Source organism: Haliotis cracherodii, unplaced genomic scaffold, assembly GCF_022045235.1.
Source record: "Haliotis cracherodii isolate W230 unplaced genomic scaffold, xgHalCrac1.p SCAF_1, whole genome shotgun sequence".
Lineage (NCBI taxonomy): Eukaryota > Metazoa > Mollusca > Gastropoda > Lepetellida > Haliotidae > Haliotis > Haliotis cracherodii.
The window spans coordinates 88,594,681-88,619,222 of NW_027266264.1; the positions used below are offsets into that span (position 1 = coordinate 88,594,681).

General features: G+C 41.8%; 2 protein-coding genes across 4 annotated transcripts in view; one reads left to right on the top strand and one right to left on the bottom strand.

Moving 5' to 3' along the window:
- LOC139470447 (kin of IRRE-like protein 2) overlaps positions 1-24,542 on the top strand; it is a 323,048-nt gene that overhangs the window by 45,234 nt on the left and 253,272 nt on the right. For 2 of the 3 annotated variants that reach the window (XM_071252870.1, XM_071252879.1), the window contains exon 1: positions 8,370-8,390. The exons of the other annotated variant lie outside the window; for it this stretch is intronic. The gene's annotated coding sequence lies outside the window, so the exon portion shown is untranslated. Of the gene's footprint in view, positions 1-8,369; positions 8,391-24,542 lie in introns of those variants that run through there. 3 annotated transcript variants of the gene reach the window in all.
- Positions 20,355-22,430, bottom strand: LOC139458382 (filaggrin-2-like). The gene has a single exon (XM_071239794.1). It carries the CDS (start codon positions 22,428-22,430, stop codon positions 20,355-20,357), a length of 2,076 nt encoding a protein of 691 aa, XP_071095895.1.

The window sequence follows — 24,542 nt, forward strand, 5'->3', positions numbered from 1 at the left end:
TGTGTCAGTGAACACAGCCTTGTACCTCTCTGACCGTTGGTGTCAGGACTGAAGTACATTGTGTTTGTGTGTGTGTGTTTGTGTGTGTGTGGCGGTGTGTCAGTGAACACAGCCTTGTACCTCTCTGACCGTTGGTGTCAGGAGTTAAGTACATTGTGTTTGTGTGTGTGTGGCGGTGTGTCAGTGAACACAGCCTTGTACCTCTCTGACCGTTGGTGTCAGGACTGAAGTACATTGTGTTTGTGTGTGTGTGTTTGTGTGTGTGTGGCGGTGTGTCAGTGAACACAGCCTTGTACCTCTCTGACTGTTGGTGTCAGGACTGAAGTACATTGTGTTTGTGTGTGTGTGGCCGTGTGTCAGTGAACACAGCCTTGTACCTCTCTGACCGTTGGTGTCAGGACTGAAGTACATTGTGTTTGTGTGTGTGTGTTTGTGTGTGTGTGGCGGTGTGTCAGTGAACACAGCCTTGTACCTCTCTGACTGTTGGTGTCAGGACTGAAGTACATTGTGTTTGTGTGTGTGTGGCCGTGTGTCAGTGAACACAACCTTGTACCTCTCTGACCGTTGGTGTCAGGACTGAAGTACATTGTGTTTGTGTGTGTGTGGCCGTGTGTCAGTGAACACAACCTTGTACCTCTCTGACTGTTGGTGTCAGGACTGAAGTACATTGTGTTTGTGTGTGTGTGGCGGTGTGTCAGTGAACACAACCTTGTACCTCTCTGACTGTTGGTGTCAGGACTGAAGTACATTGTGTGTTTGTGTGTGTGTGGCCGTGTGTCAGTGAACACAGCCTTGTACCTCTCTGACCGTTGGTGTCAGGAGTGACGTACATTGTGTTTGTGTGTGTGTGTTTGTGTGTGTGTGGCCGTGTGTCAGTGAACACAGCCTTGTACCTCTCTGACCGTTGGTGTCAGGACTGAAGTACATTGTGTTTGTGTGTGTGTGGCCGTGTGTCAGTGAACACAACCTTGTACCTCTCTGACCGTTGGTGTCAGGACTGAAGTACATTGTGTGTGTGTGTGTGTGGCGGTGTGTCAGTGAACACAGCCTTGTACCTCTCTGACCGTTGGTGTCAGGACTGAAGTACATTGTGTTTGTGTGTGTGTGGCCGTGTGTCAGTGAACACAACCTTGTACCTCTCTGATTGTTGGTGTCAGGAGTGACGTACATTGTGTGTGTGGTTTCCAGGCTTATCTGTGTTCTTGGGGGAAGATCACACCTATTGTAAACACTGAATTACCAAATGGCAGAGGTGGCTTGACAGGCGATCCCTGATAACTCCACCTAAATGTTCCACAAAATATGTTCTAATCACTGAACACAGCCAACTATGTATGAATATAATCAGGTTACACTTGAAGTGTTGAAGTGGTAAAGACTCCTTGAGACTGATGTCAAATACTGCCACCCAAACCTTGGGAAATCATGTGATATTTCATCCATGTAAGTCTGAGAAATTTCTGGTCAGAGACTTAAATTTTGTATCAGGGAAACTGCTGTTAAGATGTTCAGCTCACCTGATTTAAATTAAAGTGAAATTAAATCATTGTCTGTTTGTCTGGTGTCTGTCATCTGTCATCAGCCATGCGTCATCTGTTGTAAACGGCAACTCAGAAATCACAGTCTGATGAAACAGAAACTTCCCCTATGTGTTCCCACCAGTGATGACACTTCCGCCTGTTCAGGAGGTGGGAATCAGAGCCAGCCAGGACTGTTATGTTGGAAAACACCTTTGTGTAAAACTTGGTTATTTTGTTTAATATGTCATGCAGTTTGGTAAATACAACTCTAGTAGCTGGCTCATGGCATTGTTCCATTTATTGCAGTGTGATTTGACCTTTGCACTGTAACCATGCCTTTTAGTTCTCCCCAATGCAGTCTATATTACTGAGTAGGAAGTAGCAATGAAATCTCTTCCAGATCCTTCACCTTACCATTTTTAAAGTCATCCAAACAACAATGGAAGTCACTTGTCCTATCAGTATCATTATCAAATTATGAAATACCAATGTCTAAATGTACTGTTGTAAACGTTTGTTATTTGATGTCACTTTAATTTCTTCAGTGTCTTTATAATGTCAATATGAAAACAAGTCTTGATTATCTGCTGAGATTGTTTCCAAATTAACAGTGAAAAGTTTATAAATAGATCACTGAAACATCAGTATTGACACCATGTGTGGACAAAAGGGAGACTACTGCTAGCACCCACATTCAAAATAATGTTCCCTGATTATAAACACACTGTCTACTGTCAATGAAATCAACTGTATTCAGTTACATCTTAATTATAGCTGCAAAACACCAGAGGCATCTTGAAGATTAGTAGCCCCATGCTTGTCTTTGAAACTTTACAACAGGCACATAGTGACTATCTGAATAAGTCAGACCTGTTATCTTGATATGTGTCAAGCTTGTCTGGAAGCAGGGGTGGTTCTCAGTGAGAGATGTAATACCCTGTTCTTGAAGTGATGCTGCCACCAATGTTCTGTGACTGTTGATGCCAGCTGCAGACCAGTTCAAACTTGATCACACTGGATCAGTCAGCTCTGCAGAAGAATAAAAGTCATTTACTCAAACACCTACACAACAAAAACTGGAATCTGGTTCTTAATGTGTTTGATTTATTTTTGTGTAAATCAACTGATCATTTCTCGCCATCAAAGGATCAGCAGAAAATTTGTTAATTGAATAATCACTGTTATTTTGCACAGTGGATTTGTCAAAAGTAAGTGTTTACATGTATATGTTTACTAAAGCAGACGGAATACCCCCATATCTGGGGGTGAAGTGCCAATATAAAAAAAACATACTTTGTTCAAAGGATTAGCCGATAAAATGATGATCGATTGTTCATTGTTATCTAACTCTATGGTTTTTTTACAGAACCGTGGACTATATGAAAATAGTTGTCACGTGGGCTTTCGCAGCTGACCTTTGAAACTTGACACCTATGTGAAACAACTCAAACAAACTAAGTGATCAGTTGAGAAATGATCACAGGTTATAATATCCCGAAAAGCTATATATATTTTAAAATATTTGATTGTTACAGAGCCACGTGACATCGAATAAGTTTATTTGTACAGGTGCAGACCATGGATGTTGGATGTATGGGATATTGTTCTTTTATGTGGATATACACGATTACATTCCTCAAAACATATATATATATATATACATATAACTTTGGTAGGTTGTAATTATGATATTTCCATTTTGTTTTCCTTCATTTTCTGTTGCATTTAATAGAATCCATCTTGCTCCTCTAAGTTTTCTTTGGGAAGTTCTTTGATGCGAGACAGACATTGTTTTCACAAGTCTTTTCGTTTGTTGGCGCATATACACTCTTAAAAAAAACAAAACACAGGTAGTATGTAGTTAATTGAACCTGACTACACAAAAAATCTGGTATATAAATTGGATATATGTTTTTTGAAAATGTTGGTGGTCTGATATTTGACAAACGGTGAGTCAAAACGCAGCCATTGTCAATTTGCAATGTCTGAAACAGCATTGTTTTCACACTTGTTGAAAAATGTCATGGAGGAAAACAATGAAGTAAAACCAGACTGTCAGAAACCATCTTCGCGAGGCTGGAATTAGACCCAGAAGACCAGTTATCATCCCTGTTTTGCAACAGATCCATCGACAGCGACGCTTGCGTTGGTTCCATACCTTACAGCCTTGAAATTTGAGAAACTGGAGACAAGTATGGTTTAGCGATGAATCACAATTTCTTCTTCACCGGCGAGATGGAAGACAACGTGTTTGTTGTCGTCGAAATGAGCGTTTCGCATCAAATTGTGTACATGAATTTGACAATTTCGGTAGCGGTAGTGTCATGGTGGGGGGTGCCATATCCTTCACCAGGAGATTTGACTTGGTTGTGGTTCAGGGAAATTTGACAGCAAATCGCTACATGAATCAAATTCTTCGACCACCAGAGGGAGCTGTTACAACAGGACAACGCTTCACCGTACACAGCTCGCGTCATAGTAGACTACCTTCAGAATGCCAACATCAACGTCTTGCCCTGGCAGTCATGATCTCCAGATCTCAACCCAATCGAACACCTCTGGGATGACCTCGATCGACGTGTACGTCAACGTAAGAACACCCTGCAGACACTCCCACAACTGGCCAACGCATTACAAGCAGAATGGCTCAGAATTCCGCAGGACAGAATTCGTACACATATCCTGTCAGTGCCGAGGAGATGCAGAGCCGTGATTGCTGCCCGGGGCGGTCACATGAGATACTGAGTTCAACGCAACCTTGTGGCCTCATGTGACATGACAATGAAATGTTTCCAAAGCCTTTGTACAACAACAACATGTGACTATCGAGCTTCAAAATTTCATATTTGTATCTATGATATTATATTAAATATATCGACTTTATTAGATACAATAAATTTACTAAAAATCTACCTGTGCGTTTCTTTTTTTGAGGAGTGTATGTTACAGTCAATGTGAAAATGTGATTCACTCAGGCAATATGTTATTTTTTTCAGTCAATTTGTAAGATAACTGAATATTTAGGCATTTAATAAATTGCCTTAGTGAAAATGTTACACATTTTTATTATGAAATATACACACAATAAAATAAACATTGCTCAGGTGAAATATAAGTCAAGATAGTGTAAATGAAAATTGCCTAATACAAAGCAAGTGACTTATCAAAGCTTCGTCACCGTTACCTATACAAAGATACTTATACATTTCATTTTTATTTTCAAGACTAAACTGTATTTCAGTTTGTTGATCAATGTAGCAATATGCCCTTACACTGTCAATAAAAGCAACAAATATGCTTACGAATGGCGCAGCACAGGTCACGATCTAGTCTAGAATTCTGCTACATCATCAGAGTACTCATGGGGAAAAAACAATAACAAAGGCAACAACCAGTCCCAGGAATTGCTTTAGATTAGTGCCCCTTTAATAGTACATTGTGTTCTGACATGACCAGCAATTAATACTACATTGTGTTCTGACATGACCAGCAATTAATACTACATTGTGTTCAAACATGATCAACACTTAATACTAGATTGTGTTCCGACATGATCGGAGATGAATACTAAATTGTGTTAGGTACATAATTGCTTCTGGGCAAGTCTGGCAAGTTTGTGGACATTTCATTACATAGATGAGAGTTTTTATAGAGCCATGAAGACGGAGATGCCAGGATCCGACTTAGAATAGATTCAGAATTAACTAGACCAAGACTACCTACTTTTTCCTTATAAAACTCCCGAAATGTCAATATTTCATGAAATCAGTGTTGAAAAGCCATTCCTGATGTAAAATGGTTTTCAGTAGGTAAAAGCACTCAGAGATTTCAAAAAGATAGAGTCGGGATGTGGAATGTCCTGTTGATTGCTATATGTATGTTTAATGCTCAGAAGTAGATTTCAATTTCTGTGTATCAATATTTCATTGTCTTGACACGGATGTCATGTGAGCTCATGCTGTAGCTGGTGCTGGACCTGCCTGGCATCAGCCGTGGAGACCCTTGTGACCAGCTCATTACTTCTTGGGTCGTGGTCAATACATGAATGTGCAACATGTCTCATTGCCTTCTCTAGCCCATGCAGCTGCTTTGTGGCAAACAGTTTTTGCTAAAAAAATGATATTCCAAGCTAAGCCAAATTCCACGAAGCAATCATAGAGCTATGACTGTGGCATCAACAAGCACCTATAAGTTATTAAGTACTGCATCAACAAACACCTATAAGTTAAGTATTGCATCAACAAGCACCTATAAGTTAAGTATTGCATCAACAAGCACCTATAAGTTAAGCACTGCATCAACAAGCACCTATAGGTTAAACACTGCATCAACAGACACCTATAGGTTAAACACTGCATCAACAAACACCTATAGGTTAAACACTGCATCAACAAACACCTACAGGTTAAACACTGCATCAACAAACCTCTATAAGTTAAGTATTGCATCAACAAGCACCTATAGGTTAAGTATTGCATCAACAAACACCTATAAGTTAAGCACTGCATCAACAAACACCCATAGGTTAAACACTGCATCAACAAGCACCTATAGGTTAAACACTGCATCAACAAGCACCTATAAGTTAAGTATTACATCAACCAAATCAGGCCAAATTTAATTGTTAAATTATATACTTAATGCTTAGGCCCAAATGACAGAAACGACGCAACCCGACCAACGCTGCGGGTTTAAATGGGAGCGAAAGCCGCCAGGCCCAGCTATGTGGCAACTTGCGTTGCCAAATATAATTGTTACTAGATTCCTGAGTGAAAACCCGGGAAAGACTGGGTTCCAACTGGTAAGAAGGTAACCCAGTCTGGGTTCCCGCTGGAAAGCAGGTAACCGGAAACCCTAATTAGTAGATATATCAATATAAACTATGATGATATAGGAGGTAGCCCAGAAGAACCACGCCACTTAGCACCAAAGTGCTACCCCACACCCCACGGCCGCGGATGATGATACCTGTGCCCCCCATGATTGCCTCATAAGAAAGATGTCTTACCTTTATAATTACCTACTTGCAAATTGGAACCAAGGCATTATTGATATCCTTGACGAAAGCTTGAATCCCTTTAAAACTAAGGTGGAACCAGGATTGGTCAGTGGCCACTATTTTGGGATGGGGGATAAATAAAAATTTAGCAAGGTCACGGAGACGATTGGCTAGCTGCCTATTCAGCTTGGATCTGCTCTTTTCCACCTTTCTGGGTCGCGTGCGGAGTGCCAGTATCTACGTTGCAGGATGCCAGAAAAACAGACATGGGTATCCGGCAGGTGTGCCTGGATCTGCATGATCGATGTCTCCATATCGAGGTGGAGCTGGCTGCTCTTAGTGGAGCCCAAGTTGTTAGATCCCAGGTGCATGACCACAGCTGGAGGGCTGCGCCACATTGCCTCCACCTGAGCATCAATCACCCTGTCCAGGTCATTCCACCGCAGTCCGCCCCTTGCCAACCACAAGATCTTTTTGAAGCTTGAGCCCACCATCTAGACTGGAACAAATGTACTGTAGTAGCATTTGGCAGTTATTAGTTATTATTTATTTTATTGTTAACTAACATGAATAATTATGTCGCAGGAAGACGTATATACGACTGATAGCATTCTGACTTCCACCTGCAGTATTGCTGGATGAGATGTGGTGGTAACCCATTGATAGCTGCTGTTGTTGCAACTCCGATTCGGAAAGAGTGGGAAGAATAACTTTCAGTACCTATTGAGCTGAGGGCCAAGGCCTTTTTGAGGACCACTTGGAACTGATACCTGGTTAGCGGTGAATGATCAAAGTGGATAAATGCTGGGGCGGGGCCAGATGGGCGCACGTTTAAGTATGCCTTAAGGGCAGCCACTGGGCAGGTTGATTTACCTGGTGTCGCCTCTTTACCCACTGAATTACCGTACCCGTGTCGGCCGCCTTTGGAGTGTGGGAGTTGGATAGTAGCTTTCTCCGGTTCACCTGATATACTTACATTATTGATGAAGCAACCTGGCTGTGACATCTTAGTTTGAACTAGTTCACTTACCCTAAAGAAGCCAAAGAAGGCTATACAATAGACAGCTCTGAAGAGGCATACCTCGTATGACGAGGAACAAACCTGCGTGAGATTGTTGACGACCCCCTCAACAGGTCCAGAGTAATGGGTTTCCTTCTGTCCTGGCGCCCTCTTGACTTGTACATACCTGTTATTAGTTTAGTAACCAGGAAATGATTGGTACAGTCTTCCATACCCTTAACTTTATGGTTGGCAGATATACCCGTGATATATGTTTTTACTGTGTTGGGAGAATGGTTGGTGACTGACAAATGAGCAACAAAGTTTACGACCTGATCTAGGGGGACTGGCCATGTTTCCGGAAGCTGATGCACCGATCTGAACTGCTGCAGCGCATTGATGCCTGTCTTGTAGGTCAACCAGGTATTTTCAGATAGGGACTGTAGTAGTAGCCTGTTAACTTCTTGCTTTAGATCTGCCATATGTTGTCTGGGACCGGCGTTGGCGCAGGCTCTGCTTCCGGTGCTACTGCCTGGAACCGATTGAGCTGAAACCTCGAGAGTGCATCGGCTATAACATTGGAATTAGTTGCAATGTATTTTGACTTAAACAAAATGTTATAGTTAAGACAAAGGAGGATGAGGCGGCGGAGAAGATTCATCTCCCGAGGGGCTTTGGTTGATTGCTTGTTGATGATTCCCACCACTGCCTGGTTGTCACAGTAGAACAGTATTTTCTTGTTCATCAGCTGTGTTCCCCATAGCTGAATGGCGCAGACGATGGGAAACAGCTCCAGAAAGGTCATGTCAGGTGTTGTCCCATCCTCAACCCAATGGTCAGGCCATCTACCACAGAACCATCTGCCCTGAAGGTAGGCCCCCAAACCTATGCTCCCTGCTGCATCTGTGTAAAGCTGAAGGTGAGTGTTGTCCACCCACAGCTTGTCCTGAAATACTGATACACCATTAAAGTTCGTGAGAAGATCCATTTGAAGATCCTGTTTTACCCATTCTATGATTCGAATATGATGGAAAGGTTGCTTACCTTGGCAGAGGAGGTCGATGACTCTTCGGCAGAATGCTCTACCCATTGGGATGGCCCTACACACAAAATTGAGCTTACCAATGAGAGACTGTAACTCTTTCTTTGTTGCCTTTGAGTTTGATGTGGCGAGTATGTGGCGAGTATGTGCTGAATTTGGGCTGTGATTTCACTGATCTTACCTTCCGGTATTCTCACCTGCATAGCTAGGGTGTCTATTTCAAGGCCCAGAAATGTAAGTTGAGACACTGGGCCTACTGTTTTATCCTGTGCGATGGGCATACCAAGCTGAGTTAGCATTTCTAATGCAGACTGCAAATAGGATTGGCATTGTGTTGTGCCCTGCTGTCCCCCGGTCAGAAAGTCATCAAGGTAATGCATGATTGGTATTGCTGGGATACACTGACTTATGCACCATTGTAGGAATGAGCTGAAAGTCTCAAAGATAGCAACATGATATTGAGCAGCCAAATGGTAAGCATTTATCAAAGTAAAATTTACCTTCGAATTGGATTCCCAGTACATGTAGTACGAAATCATCAGGGTGTACTGGTATAATTCTGAATGCTGACTTGATGTCAAACTTTGCAAGCAGTGCTCCCTTTCCCAAGTGTTGCACCATCTGTACAGCTTCGTCGAACTTGGCGTAAGAGACGGAACATGCTTGCGGATCTATGTGGTCATTTATTGACCCTCCTTTGGGATAAGACAGATGATGAATTAAACGGATATCATCGACTTTCTCACCTTGGCATTGTTGTGATTCTGCCTGTTTCTTTGGGATTACTTGCAAGTTAACAAAGGGCATAGTGATAAACGGTCCTGCCATTCTGTTAAGATCCAGTTCTTTTTTAAGCTTTTGTCTAACAATGTCTCTCCTATCTTTATGGGTTGCAGATTGTAAATTGCCCGCTAGCCGACTATGGTGTGCACCTTGAAACTCGAATTGGAAACCAAATGTAAAACCATCGAGCAAATATTGCGCATCCTCTGCATTTAACTGAGAATAACGACACAACCATGGTGTTAACATATCTAGTTTGACGGGAGTAGGAGCCAAAGACCTTACCTCTAGTTCCTCTGGTTGACTGCCTTGGGCCATTAAAGCGTGGGCTTGAGCCATTAAAGCGTGAGCTTGAGCTATTGTTTGATAGGGGGGCTTGTGTGACCCCCTGTCCTCGAAAGCAGGTCGAGGCCCCGTGAGATGTTTCGCCGCACCTGCTGCATATGTGGGAGTACGTGCAGCTGTACTTTTTACACCCATGAGGTTTGTTGAATACGTAGCCTAGGTTAAGTGCAGGTTCTGAAACACTTGAAACAGTCAGCTGACCGAATGAACCACCTACCTGTTGACGCCCCGACTGCGGGATCATGTATTTCAGCCCTAGCTCACCGTCAATTTTGTCCCATTGTCGTAGAGGGTCTCTAGCCATCCTATGTCGGAATTGCTGGTCATATAGACACCAGGCATCCGGTCCACATCTAAGTGCCGCCGAACGGATTGTCTCCATGTACGATAATAGGCTTTGCACCATCCGTAGACTGAAATGTTTGGCAAGGTATATGTTCATGTAAATATGGAAAGCGGATGTCCAGATTCCCAGTGTTATTTTTCTCGTTGGCGCTTTGACAGGTTTAAATAGAACCCTACCTGCAGTATCGATGACCATAGTAAGAGCTTCGCTCTCCTCGGTGCCAGCGTCGTTGGGTAGAAGTGTCCCGATGTCCACATACTCACCTCGCCATACTTTTTCCCTGGTTTGTTGTTTGACATATGCATCGATAAACTCAGAGTTGAAGACGAGGGATTCCCCCGACGGACGATTTTCATTGGTTGACGTGTTCAGTATTGACACGTCACCGAGAGCCTCGTTATGAAAAGGCGGGTTAACCCCACCAGGCCCGCAAGCATTGAGAGAATGCGCTGGAATATAAGCACTGTCGATGGTACGTTGTTGGCCAAAGTTATTGGCCCCCGATTGCCCCAAGAGCCCCCAAATTTGTTGCAGCTGCTGCGCTTCTGATGTGTTTTGATGATTATGCAAAACTTGATCAGTTTGTTTGGGCGCGGGCGTGGTGAAAGCCAAAATGCCAGATTGTATTGACACACAATTATTTGTTATGGAATATTGTAACTCACCGTCCGCTGTAGCCCTTGGCATGATGGGGATCCCATTAACCTCTCTTGGGGGTGGGGTGACAACTCGTGCCTGTTTGGCCCCTCTGACCAAACGACACTACCCTATAAGTTAAGCACTGCATCAACAAGCACCTATAGGTTAAACTCTGCATCAACAAACACCTATAGGTTAAACACTGCTTCAACAAACACCTATAGGTTATGCACTGCATCAACAAGCACCTATAGGTTATGCACTGCATCAACAAGCACCTATAGGTTAAACACTGCATCAACAAGCACCTATAGGTTAAACACTGCATCAACAAGCACCTATAGGTTAAACACTGCATCAACAAGCACCTATAGGTTAAACTCTGCATCAACAAACACCTATAGGTTAAACACTGCTTCAACAAACACCTATAGGTTATGCACTGCATCAACAAGCACCTATAGGTTAAACACTGCATCAACAAGCCCCTTTAAGTTAAGCACTGCATCAACAAGTACAAGGTTGACCTTGTTTTATTCGTTTTGATTGGATAACCGTGACCCCTGTCACACCGGGACTATTTTTGTCATTCATAAAAAATCGCCATGCATTTTGCAACTACAAGGCAGAACTGAAGAAATTGATGAGAACGAGGGATATTTACAAACACTTTATATTAAACAAAACAAAACAGTCACGCGCCACAAAATTGGTTTGCATTATATATAAGTTATGCATAGAGCTTCTACAGACATTATATAATTGAGCTATATCCATTTACAATGTATGACTAACGATCAATAGAGAGAGGGTCCCCATAACCGTGACGCACCTGACCACTTTCGCAACTTTCAATTTGATTTAACGTAAAAGGATACACATGGTGAAATGAAGTCTGCTTAAACTGGACAGATATTTAGACCTACTTGGAACGAACGAAAGTTGTTATGTATTTACACTTAAATATATATTTAACGTGGGTAATAAATAAAATACCACACTCATTCTTGTTAGATACCATTTTTACGAAACTTGTGAACTTTCTATGGTATCTAACGAGAATGAGTGTAGTATTCTCTATATACTCCCCAGGGTGCTGAGAATGAAAATGGAGTGCACACTGATCCATTGTCAGGGGAAATAATGTTGTGCTTTGAGAACGCTTACATTACAAGCACCTACAGGTTAAACATTGCATCAGCAAGCATCTTTTGATTAACCCCCAGCTATATGCCCCTCCCCTTCAACCCTCACTTTGAAGTCGAATAAATTTCAACATGTCTCAAGAAGATCAAATACACTGAACAGTTTTGAATTCTGTGGGAAATTCCCTGTTCTGCGATATCATCCACTGTCATTTTAGGCAAAGCAATAATACTGAAAATGACCTCGGAAAATGAGATACTTCGTAAACGTTGTCATTTTTTACCCAACACTAAATCACCATTCATGGCGTTATTTACATCACGTTTGAAATCTATATGTGGGATATTTACTCGGAGAAATGAATTTTAAAAATAGCATGATTGTAATCATGGGTATCTGTCTTTTATCAAATCAACAATGATCATTCCAAAACATTGCTGATAACCCTAGAATCATTTGGAATGTTTTGGAAAACATGCAAACACGAATGCTGAAATGATCTTTCTGCCATATTGGATAGTATTTACAAAGACACGTTTCATCTATGCAGGTAATGAGATGCCTACAACATCACGTATATTTCAAACTCAGCTGCGATGCATGTACATCCTTGAATTTCTCATACATTTTATAATCAAATGGCAAATGGTCTTTGTCACCGATACAAAGTGTCTAGATGAAATCAAGCAAAGTAAATTTGGTGTGAAAATGAATGCTGAGATCGGAAATCTGCACTTGTTTGATGTGTATAAACCAAGAAAAATTTCGATTTAACAGTTTTGAATTCTGTGGGAAATTCGTGTAGCATTTTCTCCTATTTTGATCTATCCATTTGTCTTTTCGTTGTATATATTGGCTCAACCTTTTTAGAATATGCATTGGAAGAGCATCATAGAAAGAATTGGAGAATTAATAAAGGATACATTGCAAAGATTTGATATTTTCAACAAAAATTGTCAAAGTTTCCTTCCTGTGTGACAGTCATGATTGATGCAAAACCATGAACAACAGCAACGTTAGTTATCAGATTTTCTAACTATTTCTTTTGGTTTCAATGAAAAACATAAAAACAAGTAACAGTAAACAGATTGTCAGAATGTTTCTGATTACTTACATGTCACATTTATGTACATACGATTCCTGGACCACGACCCTCGTGAAATCCTGCGTACTGTTGTCAGTGAATATCCCTGGAACACCATTTTGTAAAAGTCTGTCTGTGGTAGTGATGTCATACATCAGCATTGTTGTACATATGTGGTCATTTCTTTGAGGTGAAGGCTCTTGAAGGAAAGTACACCTGATCACTGTATCCTGCTGTTTACAGTTTCACTTATGGTGTAGATTTTGGATATCAATGTTCAGTATGAAATACGTAGATCTAGGCCACAAAATGTATGAACCTTTGATAATCTACTGTTTGTTTAAACATTGTTCACCTAAGAAATTGATAAATTTATAGTGTTGTATTCGATATTTCTTTCCTTTACACAGGTGTTAGAAGATGAAATGTAACTGCAACATGTACATATTTCTCTCCTTCAGACAGGTGTTAGAAGATGAAATGTAACTGCAACATGTACATATTTCTCTCCTTCAGACAGGTGTTAGAAGATGAAATGTAACTGCAACATGTACATATTTCTCTCCTTCAGACAGGTGTTAGAAGATGAAATGTAACTGCAACATGTACATATTTCTCTCCTTCAGACAGGTGTTAGAAGATGAAATGTAACAGCAACATGTACATATTTCTCTCCTTCAGACAGGTGTTAGAAGATGAAATGTAACTGCAACATGTACATATTTCTCTCCTTCAGACAGGTGTTAGAAGATGAAATGTAACAGCAACATGTACATATTTCTCTCCTTCAGACAGGTGTTAGAAGATGAAATGTAACAGCAACATGTACATATTTCTCTCCTTCAGACAGGTGTTAGAAGATGAAATGTAACTGCAACATGTACATATTTCTCTCCTTCAGACAGGTGTTAGAAGATGAAATGTAACTGCAACATGTACATATTTCTCTCCTTCAGACAGGTGTTAGAAGATGAAATGTAACTGCAACATGTACATATTTCTCTCCTTCAGACAGGTGTTAGAAGATGAAATGTAACTGTAACATGTACATATTTCTTGGGAGCATGATAGTCAATATTTTAATTTCAAATGAACAGGTTAATGAATAGCCCTTTCATTTTATTTTTAAACTAAAACTGAATGTATCATTTTAACAAAATGGATAATATTTTTTTGCTAAGATATATGTGCTCAATTTTAGGAGAATTGTCTTGGTTTTGAAGTCATTGATGGGCAGTTAGAAATTGGGATAATATTTTTTTATGTCAGTTGATAGACAGAGAAAAGATGGTGATGTCTAACGATTTGCCAGGTGCGTGTTAATAGTCCAAACAATTTACGAATCATTCTACACGTTTTCTATTTTATAATCAATGGGTTCACACTTTTTTAAATATTGTGATCACAGGATATGAAACTGTTTACTTTGTTTCTCCCAGAATTTTAAAAAATTGTAAAAAATTCTATACCATCTTTTATTGTATAATTCTGTGACGAGGTAAAGAGAAATAATCACATAATAATGAACAAATACGTGTCCAATATTGAATATCATTTTGTTTGTTTTGAAATATACTTTTGAGTATTTGGTTATGTAATATTGATGCCAAACATATTCGTGCCTTGTCCAATTAAGATACATGGTAAATTATCTAATTGTTTATCTATTCAAGACATTATTTACATGGTAAAAGCATCCATTTTATGTTGTGTTGAAATTTAGGGGAGACATATGTAAATCAAAATACCATTGTCTTCTTTCTTCGACATTGTCAAAGACTAAAACCAGTCATGACATCAAATAAAATGGTGTCAGTTTTTTAGTAATTCATTATATTTGATGAAAAGGCTAGTGCTCCATTAATAATGGTGCAACATACCGGTAAGCCAAATTACACTTGATGGAATCTGAGGACTTATTTATGGGTTCGATAGGGCCGACCATCCATTTCGCTATTACTTCCTTTTTTATGAAGTATGATTTCATCATTTCTTATGGATTTTTTTTACATAAATGTATACAATTTCAGTATTGATATTTTTGTTGGAATAGTTTGCTTCCTCGAGAACAAAATGCTACGAAAGTATATCGACTTCATCCACAGCTAATTCTGACCAAGTGCCCTGAGTTACAATAAACTAGTGCTGAGAATAGTGGAGTTATGACCCCTTTTCCTTGTACGTGTGTAACCTCTCGGTCGTCGTTTGACATCATAGAAGAAAATCAGTTCTCATGGCAGGCTATTATTTTTTATTGAATGTACAACGTTATACATAAGCATATAAATCCATTTTATCATATATGGGTTGGTTTCTCAGGAGGATAAAGCCAACGGATAAAAATGATATCCACTGGGGTCATATGTAGATGGAGATGCTAATATCAAAGGTCAAGTTTGGACTACTTACAGTGTTTACAAACAAGCATGGCGTAACCCTTGTCATTCGGCAATCGAGTCAGAATTAACCATCAGGAATCGGAGAAAAAAGTGGGATAATTGCTATCATTAGCAAAAGAATAGTGCAATCAGTGTCTAACAGTGACATAGCTAGGTCATTTTAAGAGTATCTGCATCATTATACACCTATAAGTTAAGCACAGCATCAACAAGCACAGGTTAAGCATTGCATCAACAAGCACAGGTTAAGCACAGCATCAACAAGCACAGGTTAAGCACTGCATCAACAAGCACAGGTTAAGCATTGCATCAACAAGCACAGGTTAAGCACTGCATCAACAAGCACAGGTTAAGCACAGCATCAACAAGCACAGGTTAAGCACAGCATCAACAAGCACAGGTTAAGCACTGCATCAACAAGCACAGGTTAGGCACAGCATCAACAAGCACAGGTTAAGCACTGCATCAAGAAGCACAGGTTAGGCACAGCATCAACAAGCACAGGTTAAGCATTGCATCAACAAGCACAGGTTAAGCACTGCATCAACAAGCACAGGTTAAGCACTGCATCAACAAGCACAGGTTAAGCACTGCATCAGCATGTGGTGGCATGTGGTCCTGTCCACAGTGCATAGGTCACAAATCAGACTCCTCAGGCAAGTGACTTTGTTTGATATGTGTTCACCAGCAGCAAATGGGTACCTGGTACGATCAGATGGTAAAGGGGCTGTTCACCTTCTTGTGCCTCACAGGCAGCTTGGGTTGTATACTCCCCAGGGTGCTGAGAATGAAAATGGAGTGCACTGATCCACTGACAGGGGAAATAATGTAGTGCTTTGAGCACGCTTTAGGGCATGGATTTGGCGCATTATAAATATGCACATTACAAGCAACTACAGGTTAAACATTGCATCAGCAAGCATCTATAGGCAAAGCACTGCACAAACAAGCATCTGTTTAAATTAAACATGTTAACAAGCATTAACAAGCATCTATAACTTTAGCATTGCATCAACAAGCATCTATTACTCAAGCACTGATTGTGTGTAGTAAGGGATGAACTCTAATTAAAAAGTACCGTATTCGACGTGATAAGCACCAAGCTCTAATAAGCACCCACAGCGATATTTACTCATATATTTGCTAGTGAACAATCCCAAATGGCACCCCTTCCGATTGATCAATGTACACAAGACTTATTTTTTCGAGTTTAATATGCGCTCGCACCCCTTAATTATGGGCAATTAAATTCTGGAAAAAATATATCTGTCGTACATAAACATTTCAGGCTGTCAGCATAAACCACGAAATTTATCTTTCAACTCTGTTTTTTTTCACTAAAGTAATATTCTAATATGATTAGTGAGACAAATTACATTTTAGCCTATTTGAATTCCCTGAAAGTATATGAATCTATGCTCATTCACACATTCTCTCGCTGTTTAGAATGATGCAGGGCAACACCATATCTCTCTACACCAATCATCCACTACCTCTCTACAACAATCATCCCACTACCTCTCTACTCCAATCATCCACTACCTCTCTACACCAATCATCCCACTACCTCTCTACACCAATCATCCCACTACCTCTCTACAACAATCATCCACTACCTCTCTACAACAATCATCCCACTACCTCTCTACTCGAATCATCCACTACCTCTCTACAACAATCATCCCACTACCTCTCTACACCAATCATCCACTAGCTCTCTACACCAATCATCCACTAGCTCTCTACACTGATCACCCCACTACCTCTCTACTCCAATCATCCACTACCTCTCTACATCAATCATCCCACTACCTCTCTACTCCAATCATCCACTACCTCTCTACATCAATCATCCCACTACCTCTCTACACCAATCATCCACTAGCTCTCTACACCAATCATCCCACTACCTCTCTACTCCAATCATCCACTACCTCTCTACACCAATCATCCACTACCTCTCTACACCAATCATCCCACTACCTCTCTACAACAATCATCCACTACCTCTCTACACCAATCATCCCACTACCTCTCTACAACAATCATCCCACTACCTCTCTACAACAATCATCCCACTACCTCTCTACACCAATCATCCACTACCTCTCTACACCAATCATCCCACTACCTCTCTACAACAATCATCCCACTACCTCTCTACAACAATCATCCCACTACCTGTCTACACCAATCATCCCACTACCTCTCTACAACAATCATCCCACTACCTCTCTACAACAATCACCCCACTACCTCTCTACACCAATCATCCACTACCTCTCTACACCAATCATCCCACTACCTCTCTACAACAATCATCCCACTACCTCTCTACAACAATCATCCCACTACCTCTCTACACCAATCATCCCACTACCTCTCTACAACAATCATCCACTACCTCTCTACAACAATCATCCCACTACCTGTCTACACCAATCATCCCACTACCTCTCTACACCAATCATCCATTACCTCTCTACACCAATCATCCACTACCTGTCTACACCAATCATCCACTACCTCTCTACACCAATCATCCCACTACCTCTCTACACCAATCATCAACTAGCTCTCTACACCAATCATCCACTACCTCTCTACACCAATCAGCCACTACCTCTCTACACCAATCAGCCACTACCTCTCTACACCAATCATCCACTACCTCTCTACACCAATCATCCACTAGCTCTCTACACCAATCATCACACTACCTATCTACACCAATCATCCACTACCTCTCTACACCAATCAGCCACTACCCCTCTCTACACCAATCATCCACTACCTCTCTACTCCAATCATCCCACTACCTCTCTACTCCAATCATCCACTACCTCTCTACTCCAATCATCCACTACCTCTCTACTCCAATCATCCACTACCTCTCTACTCCAATCATCCACTACCTCTCTACTCCAATCATCCACTACCTCTCTACACCAATCATCCACTACCTCTCTACACCAATCATCCACTACCTCTCTACTCCAATCATCCACTACCTATCTACACCAATCATCCACTACCTCTCTACACCAATCATCCACTACCTCTCTACACCAATCATCCACTACCTCTCTACACTGATCACCCCACAACCAGTACATTAACTGAATGAGCAACAAAGTGTCACTCACAAATATATTATCCAATAATTTGTCTCGGAATCCTTCCTTAGGTGGATCCTTGACACAGGCCCAAGTTTATTGTTCCTCATTTCTGTGTAAGATGTACAGTGGGGAGATAGAACTTGAATTTTGTGTTAAACTTTGTAAACTGATTAGTTCTTGGTTCAGACAGTCATGAATTTCTGATGTGTCATCGGAGATGTCGAAGACGTTTATGAAGTGGTATGGAAGCAATCAAGACAAAAGTTAATATCCCCTCAGTGTATGAGGTTGGGGGATTTACTGACAGTGAAAATCAACTGTATGTTGATGACTTCTGAAGTGTGAGTGGTAGACAATGTGAGATCTCCTTCAAAGGTCACTGAAGTATTTTACTTGTTTTATATTGCCTGCCATCTCTAATGACTCAATAACAACTGATTCACTCTCCACGTTTGATGTAGCTAACTCACAGTTACTGATAGCAGTGTGAAAGATGACCAACACATATAGGGTCCTCATGATTATCTCCCCTTACCGAGGCAGTGTCTCAAAGATCATCTGCCCAGGAACCGGGGAACTCGTTCTGGACGGAACCTGCACATTTATCAGGTATGAATTGTTTGATCCAGATCCAGGCATGAGATAAACCATGTGGTGTCATTTTTAGCGTTTTGCTAATTTCCAAACAACCTGGTAGCCAGGAAGTGCTCTTCACGTGTCCCGCAGGGGCCATGTGTGAGGTCATCTGTCACTGGATGTGGTCAAGTCAAAATTGTTCATGATGCATGTTTTTGATGGGAAAGTTTGAGACATTCAGATAAGGTTGGGATGGGGCTGCTACTGCAAGCACCTACTTGTTTCCAATAAAACTCCAGAGCAGCTTTACAAAATCTAGTTGTATCTCTTCTCTCTCCTATGACAAAACAGTGTTCAGAATGAGTTTTGTGAAGCAATCGTGTGGAACCGTGAGGAGTGAATGAGTGAGTTACCATCACCTCCCTGGTACCCAAGTATGGAATCAAACGTGGATGAGCCAATGCTTTACCCACAAGGCTACCCCACCACCCCTTAATGTCCTGTGGGTGGTTGGGTAGCCCAGTATTTAATGCGTTCGCTTGTCATGCTGAAGACCTGGGTTTGATTCCTGACATGGGTACAATGTGTGAAGCCCATTTCTGGTGTCCCACGCCGTGATATTGCTGGAATATTGCTAAAAGCGGCGCAAAACCTCACTCACTCACTCACTCACTCACTCACTCACTCACTCACTCACTCACTCACTCACTCCTGTACACATGTACACAATGTCACTGAATGTCACTGAGAGCAATTATGTCAACTTGGTTGCCTTTATGTCTTGCAATGGTATGTAAACAATAAGTGAAGCAATTTGATGTTAATCAGTAAAGATAAATGTCCTCTATAAGATGGCAAGGGTGGGTGTTTGTGTCCAGAATGTGTGTAGTAACTAGGGGAGAATCCCATCACTTATTCAGAAGAGTGATCATGCAAAAACTTGCTTTGGTTCTATTCCTTCAGACGTATTCAGTTGTACCAGTATACAATGGTCCTTCTCTCCTGTAGCGTGTACGGTATTGATGCCGTGACAGAACCAGTAAGACTGGGTGACCCTCAAGTGTCATTTCATCTGTGGGAAGTGATCCCAGGGAGAGGGGTTGTGCAGGTGTGATTCACAGACATCATTAAACGCTTTTCCATTGCATTATTTCCTAAAGGTGGTGATTAATTATCCAAACAAAAAGTAATCACTAAAGGAGTACATCAGTCCCTGGAGACAGATAGGTTGCCTACCTCATCTCAAGTCTTTGATTGCCAAATGCTGTCTGATGGCTGGTGACTCACGTGGACACAAGTCTATCACAGCTCTGCAGGTGCGGCGTGCATTTATGCTTTACTTTTTGAAAATCCAACCTAATCACTTATTGTGCTGAAGAAAACTGGGTGATACTCAACCTCTGTAGTATGTTGCATTGACCCGTGTTCCTCCACCTCTGTAGTATGTTGCATTGACCCGTGTTCCTCCACCTCTGTAGTATGTTGCATTGACCCGTGTTCCTCCACCTCTGTTGTATCTTGTATTGACCCGCGTTCCTCCACCTCTGTAGTATGTTGCATTGACCCGCGTTCCTCCACCTCTGTAGTATGTTGCATTGACCCGTGTTTCTCCACCTCTGTAGAATGTTGTATTGACCCGCGTTCCTCCACCTCTGTAGTATGTTGCATTGACCCGTGTTTCTCCACCTCTGTAGTATGTTGCATTGACCCGTGTTCCTCCCCCTCTGTAGTATGTTGTATTGACCCGTGTTCCTCCACCTCTGTAGTATGTTGCATTGACCCGTGTTCCTCCCCCTCTGTAGTATGTTGCATTGACCCGCGTTCCTCCCCCTCTGTAGTATGTTGTATTGACCCGTGTTCCTCCACCTCTGTAGTATGTTGTATTGACCCGTGTTCCTCCACCTCTGTAGTATGTTGCATTGACCCGCGTTCCTTCTCCTCTGTAGTATGTTGTATTGACCCGTGTTCCTCCACCTCTGTAGTATGTTGTATTGACCCGTGTTCCTCCCCCTCTGTAGTATGTTGCATTGACCCGTGTTCCTCCACCTCTGTAGTATGTTGCATTGACCCGTGTTCCTCCACCTCTGTAGTATGTTCTATTGACCCGTGTTCCTCCACCTCTGTAGTATGTTGCATTGACCCGTGTTCCTCCACCTCTGTAGTATGTTGTATTGACCCGTGTTCCTCCACCTCTGTTGTATGTTGTATTGACCTGTGTTCCTCCACCTCTGTAGTATGTTGCATTGACCCGTGTTCCTCCACCTCTGTAGTATGTTGCATTGACCCGTGTTCCTCCACCTCTGTAGTATGTTGCATTGACCCGTGTTCCTCCACCTCTGTAGTATGTTGCATTGACCCGTGTTCCTCCACCTCTGTTGTATGTTGCATTGACCCGTGTTCCTCCACCTCTGTAGTATGTTGTATTGACCCGTGTTCCTCCACCTCTGCTGTATGTTGCATTGACCCGTGTTCCTCCACCTCTGTAGTATGTTGCATTGACCCGTGTTCCTCCACCTCTGTAGTATGTTGTATTGACCCGTGTTCCTCCACCTCTGTAGTATGTTGTATTGACCCGTGTTCCTCCACCTCTGTAGTATGTTGCATTGACCCGTGTTCCTCCACCTCTGTAGTATGTTGCATTGACCCGTGTTCCTCCACCTCTGTTGTATGTTGCATTGACCCGTGTTCCTCCACCTCTGTAGTATGTTGCATTGACCCGCGTTTCTCCACCTCTGTAGAATGTTGCATTGACCCGTGTTCCTCCACCTCTGTTGTATGTTGTATTGACCCGTGTTCCTCCACCTCTGTTGTATGTTGTATTGACCCGTGTTCCTCCACCTCTGTAGTATGTTGCATTGACCCGTGTTCCTCCACCTCTGTAGTATGTTGCATTGACCCGTGTTCCTCCACCTCTGTAGTATGTTGCATTGACCCGTGTTCCTCCACCTCTGTAGTATGTTGCATTGACCCGCGTTCCTTCTCCTCTGTAGTATGTTGCATTGACCCGCGTTCCTCCACCTCTGTAGTATGTTGCATTGACCCGTGTTCCTCCACCTCTGTAGTATGTTGTATTGACCCGTGTTCCTCCACCTCTGTAGTATGTTGTATTGACCCGTGTTCCTCCACCTCTGTAGTATGTTGTATTGACCCGTGTTCCTCCACCTCTGTAGAATGTTGCATTGACCCGCGTTCCTCCACCTCTGTAGTATGTTGCATTGACCCGCGTTTCTCCACCTCTGTAGAATGTTGCATTGACTCGTGTTCCTCCACCTCTGTAGTATGTTGCATTGACCCGTGTTCCTCCACCTCTGTAGTATGTTGTATTGACCCGCGTTCCTCCACCTCTGTAGTATGTTGCATTGACCCGCGTTTCTCCACCTCTGTAGTATGTTGTATTGACCCGCGTTCCTCCACCTCTGTAGTATGTTGCATTGACCCGTGTTCCTCCACCTCTGTAGTATGTTGTATTGACCCGTGTTCCTCCACCTCTGTAGTACTACTAGTGTTGGTACTACAATGAAATGCAGGTTCACAAGTGGTTGTAGTGTTGGTACTACAGTGTAGGTGCTGTTCTCATTGATAGATCTGGTTTATGATATTTCCACATGAATGAATCATTGAAGACAGGAAAAATTATCAACTTGGAAAGAATTATAAATGAAATATAAACATAGAGATTAATTCCTACTGCAATAAAAATGGACAGCTTAAAAGAGAAAACTAATAAAAATCAATATTTAGTTAAGGTTAAATAAATAAAGTTTAGGTAGGATAAACGTTTATATCTAATGTTAGATTTCAGTAGAAATAATGAAAGTAATTAAGTGAATTTGAAAGAGCAAGGTATGCTGACTTCCCCATCAGCCATCATTGGGGGGGCTTCCAGACGGAATGACGTCTCATACAGTCTTTCACTGAAGTTTGCTTGCTGACATGAATAGCGACAACAAATAAATGAAACTTTAATCTGTGCTAGCTCGGATGAAACAGTGACTGTGGCAGCATCCGTGAAGTCTCCACATTCTGGTACACATGCACTGCCTAGACAACAGGAGATCTTCATATTGCTCAACGTTCATCCATGTTGAATATCATATACTGTTTTGGTTTTGTTTGACAATTTTGTTATAGATGTAGATGTTAATGTATAGTGATCATTTCAATTTGGAAGGAGAACTGAGGTGGCAGCTTTAGACTGAATGAAATCGTGAAGAGGCTAACAATTGACCTTTCAACAGCTTAGCACTCAACCTTAAGAAATTAATGTTACAATAAGTGGAAGCAGTTTTTCGTTTGAGTGATCTCTTGACTGATGAACAGTGTGATACAGGCTGGATACAGACAAGTCTCAACTCACTTCACAAGGCGTGGGGGGTGTTGTGGGGGTGTGGGGGGCAGGGACACTTGGGGGAGGGGCGAGGATGTAGCAGTACTGGTCAGTGACCCACGTGGTCACTCTTGGGTCCAGCATGCACTCAGCACGGGGCTCGGGGGAAATCCCAGATTATCCCATTAGAAAGGACTATTAATGAATCTTCTCTGGCATGGTGGAGTTTCAGGAGAAGTTGGTCTGTGGAATTACAAATTGTAGGGATTGAATGAAACATTAAATTCTGTGTCATTGCAATATTAGGATAAGTCATTGTTAGGTTATTATCATACGTAAGTAAGATAATAGAGAATGATATTATACAAGTTTCAATTGAGATAATTATTTTGAATTCTGAAGAAATATTAAATGCTAAAAACAAATTTAGATACCTTGTTAGACAATATTAAGTTCAAGAGAGATATTATGGAATCCTAGAAACATAATATCAATTACTAGAGAGACAATATAAAGTACCAGACAATCATTAATACCAGAGAGATATATATTTAATGTTAAACAGATATTACTAATGTATTCTAGTTTAGAAAATAACAAATACATGAGGGAAAATATTAGAAGCTTGAAAGAAAATATTTATATGAGACAATATGAAATACAAGATTGGACTATGTAAAATATAGGACAGACAATACTGAACACTGGGACAAAAACCATGGCAGTACTTGCTGTGTCTGAGTGACCACGTCAACCTCGCCGGCGTGCAACGCCACATACTTGCTTGTCTGAGTGACCACGTCAACCTCGCCGGCGTGCAACGCCACATACTTGCTGTGTCTGAGTGACCACGTCAATCTCGCCAGCGTGCAACGCCACATACTTGCTGTGTCTGAGTGACCACGTTAACCTCGCTGGCGTGGAAGGCCACATACTTGCTGTGTCTGAGTGACCACGTCAGCCTTGCCGGCGTGCAACGCCACATACTTGCTGTGTCTGAGTGACCATGTCAACCTCGCCGGCGTGGAACGCCACATACTTGCTGTGTCTGAGTGACCACGTCAACCTCGCCGGTGTGAAACGCTACATACTTGCTGTGTCTGAGTGACCACGTCAGCCTTGCCGGCGTGCAACGCCACCTACTTGCTGTGTCTGACTGACCACGTCAGCCTTGCCGGCGTGTAACGCCACATATTTGCTGTGTCTGATTGACCACG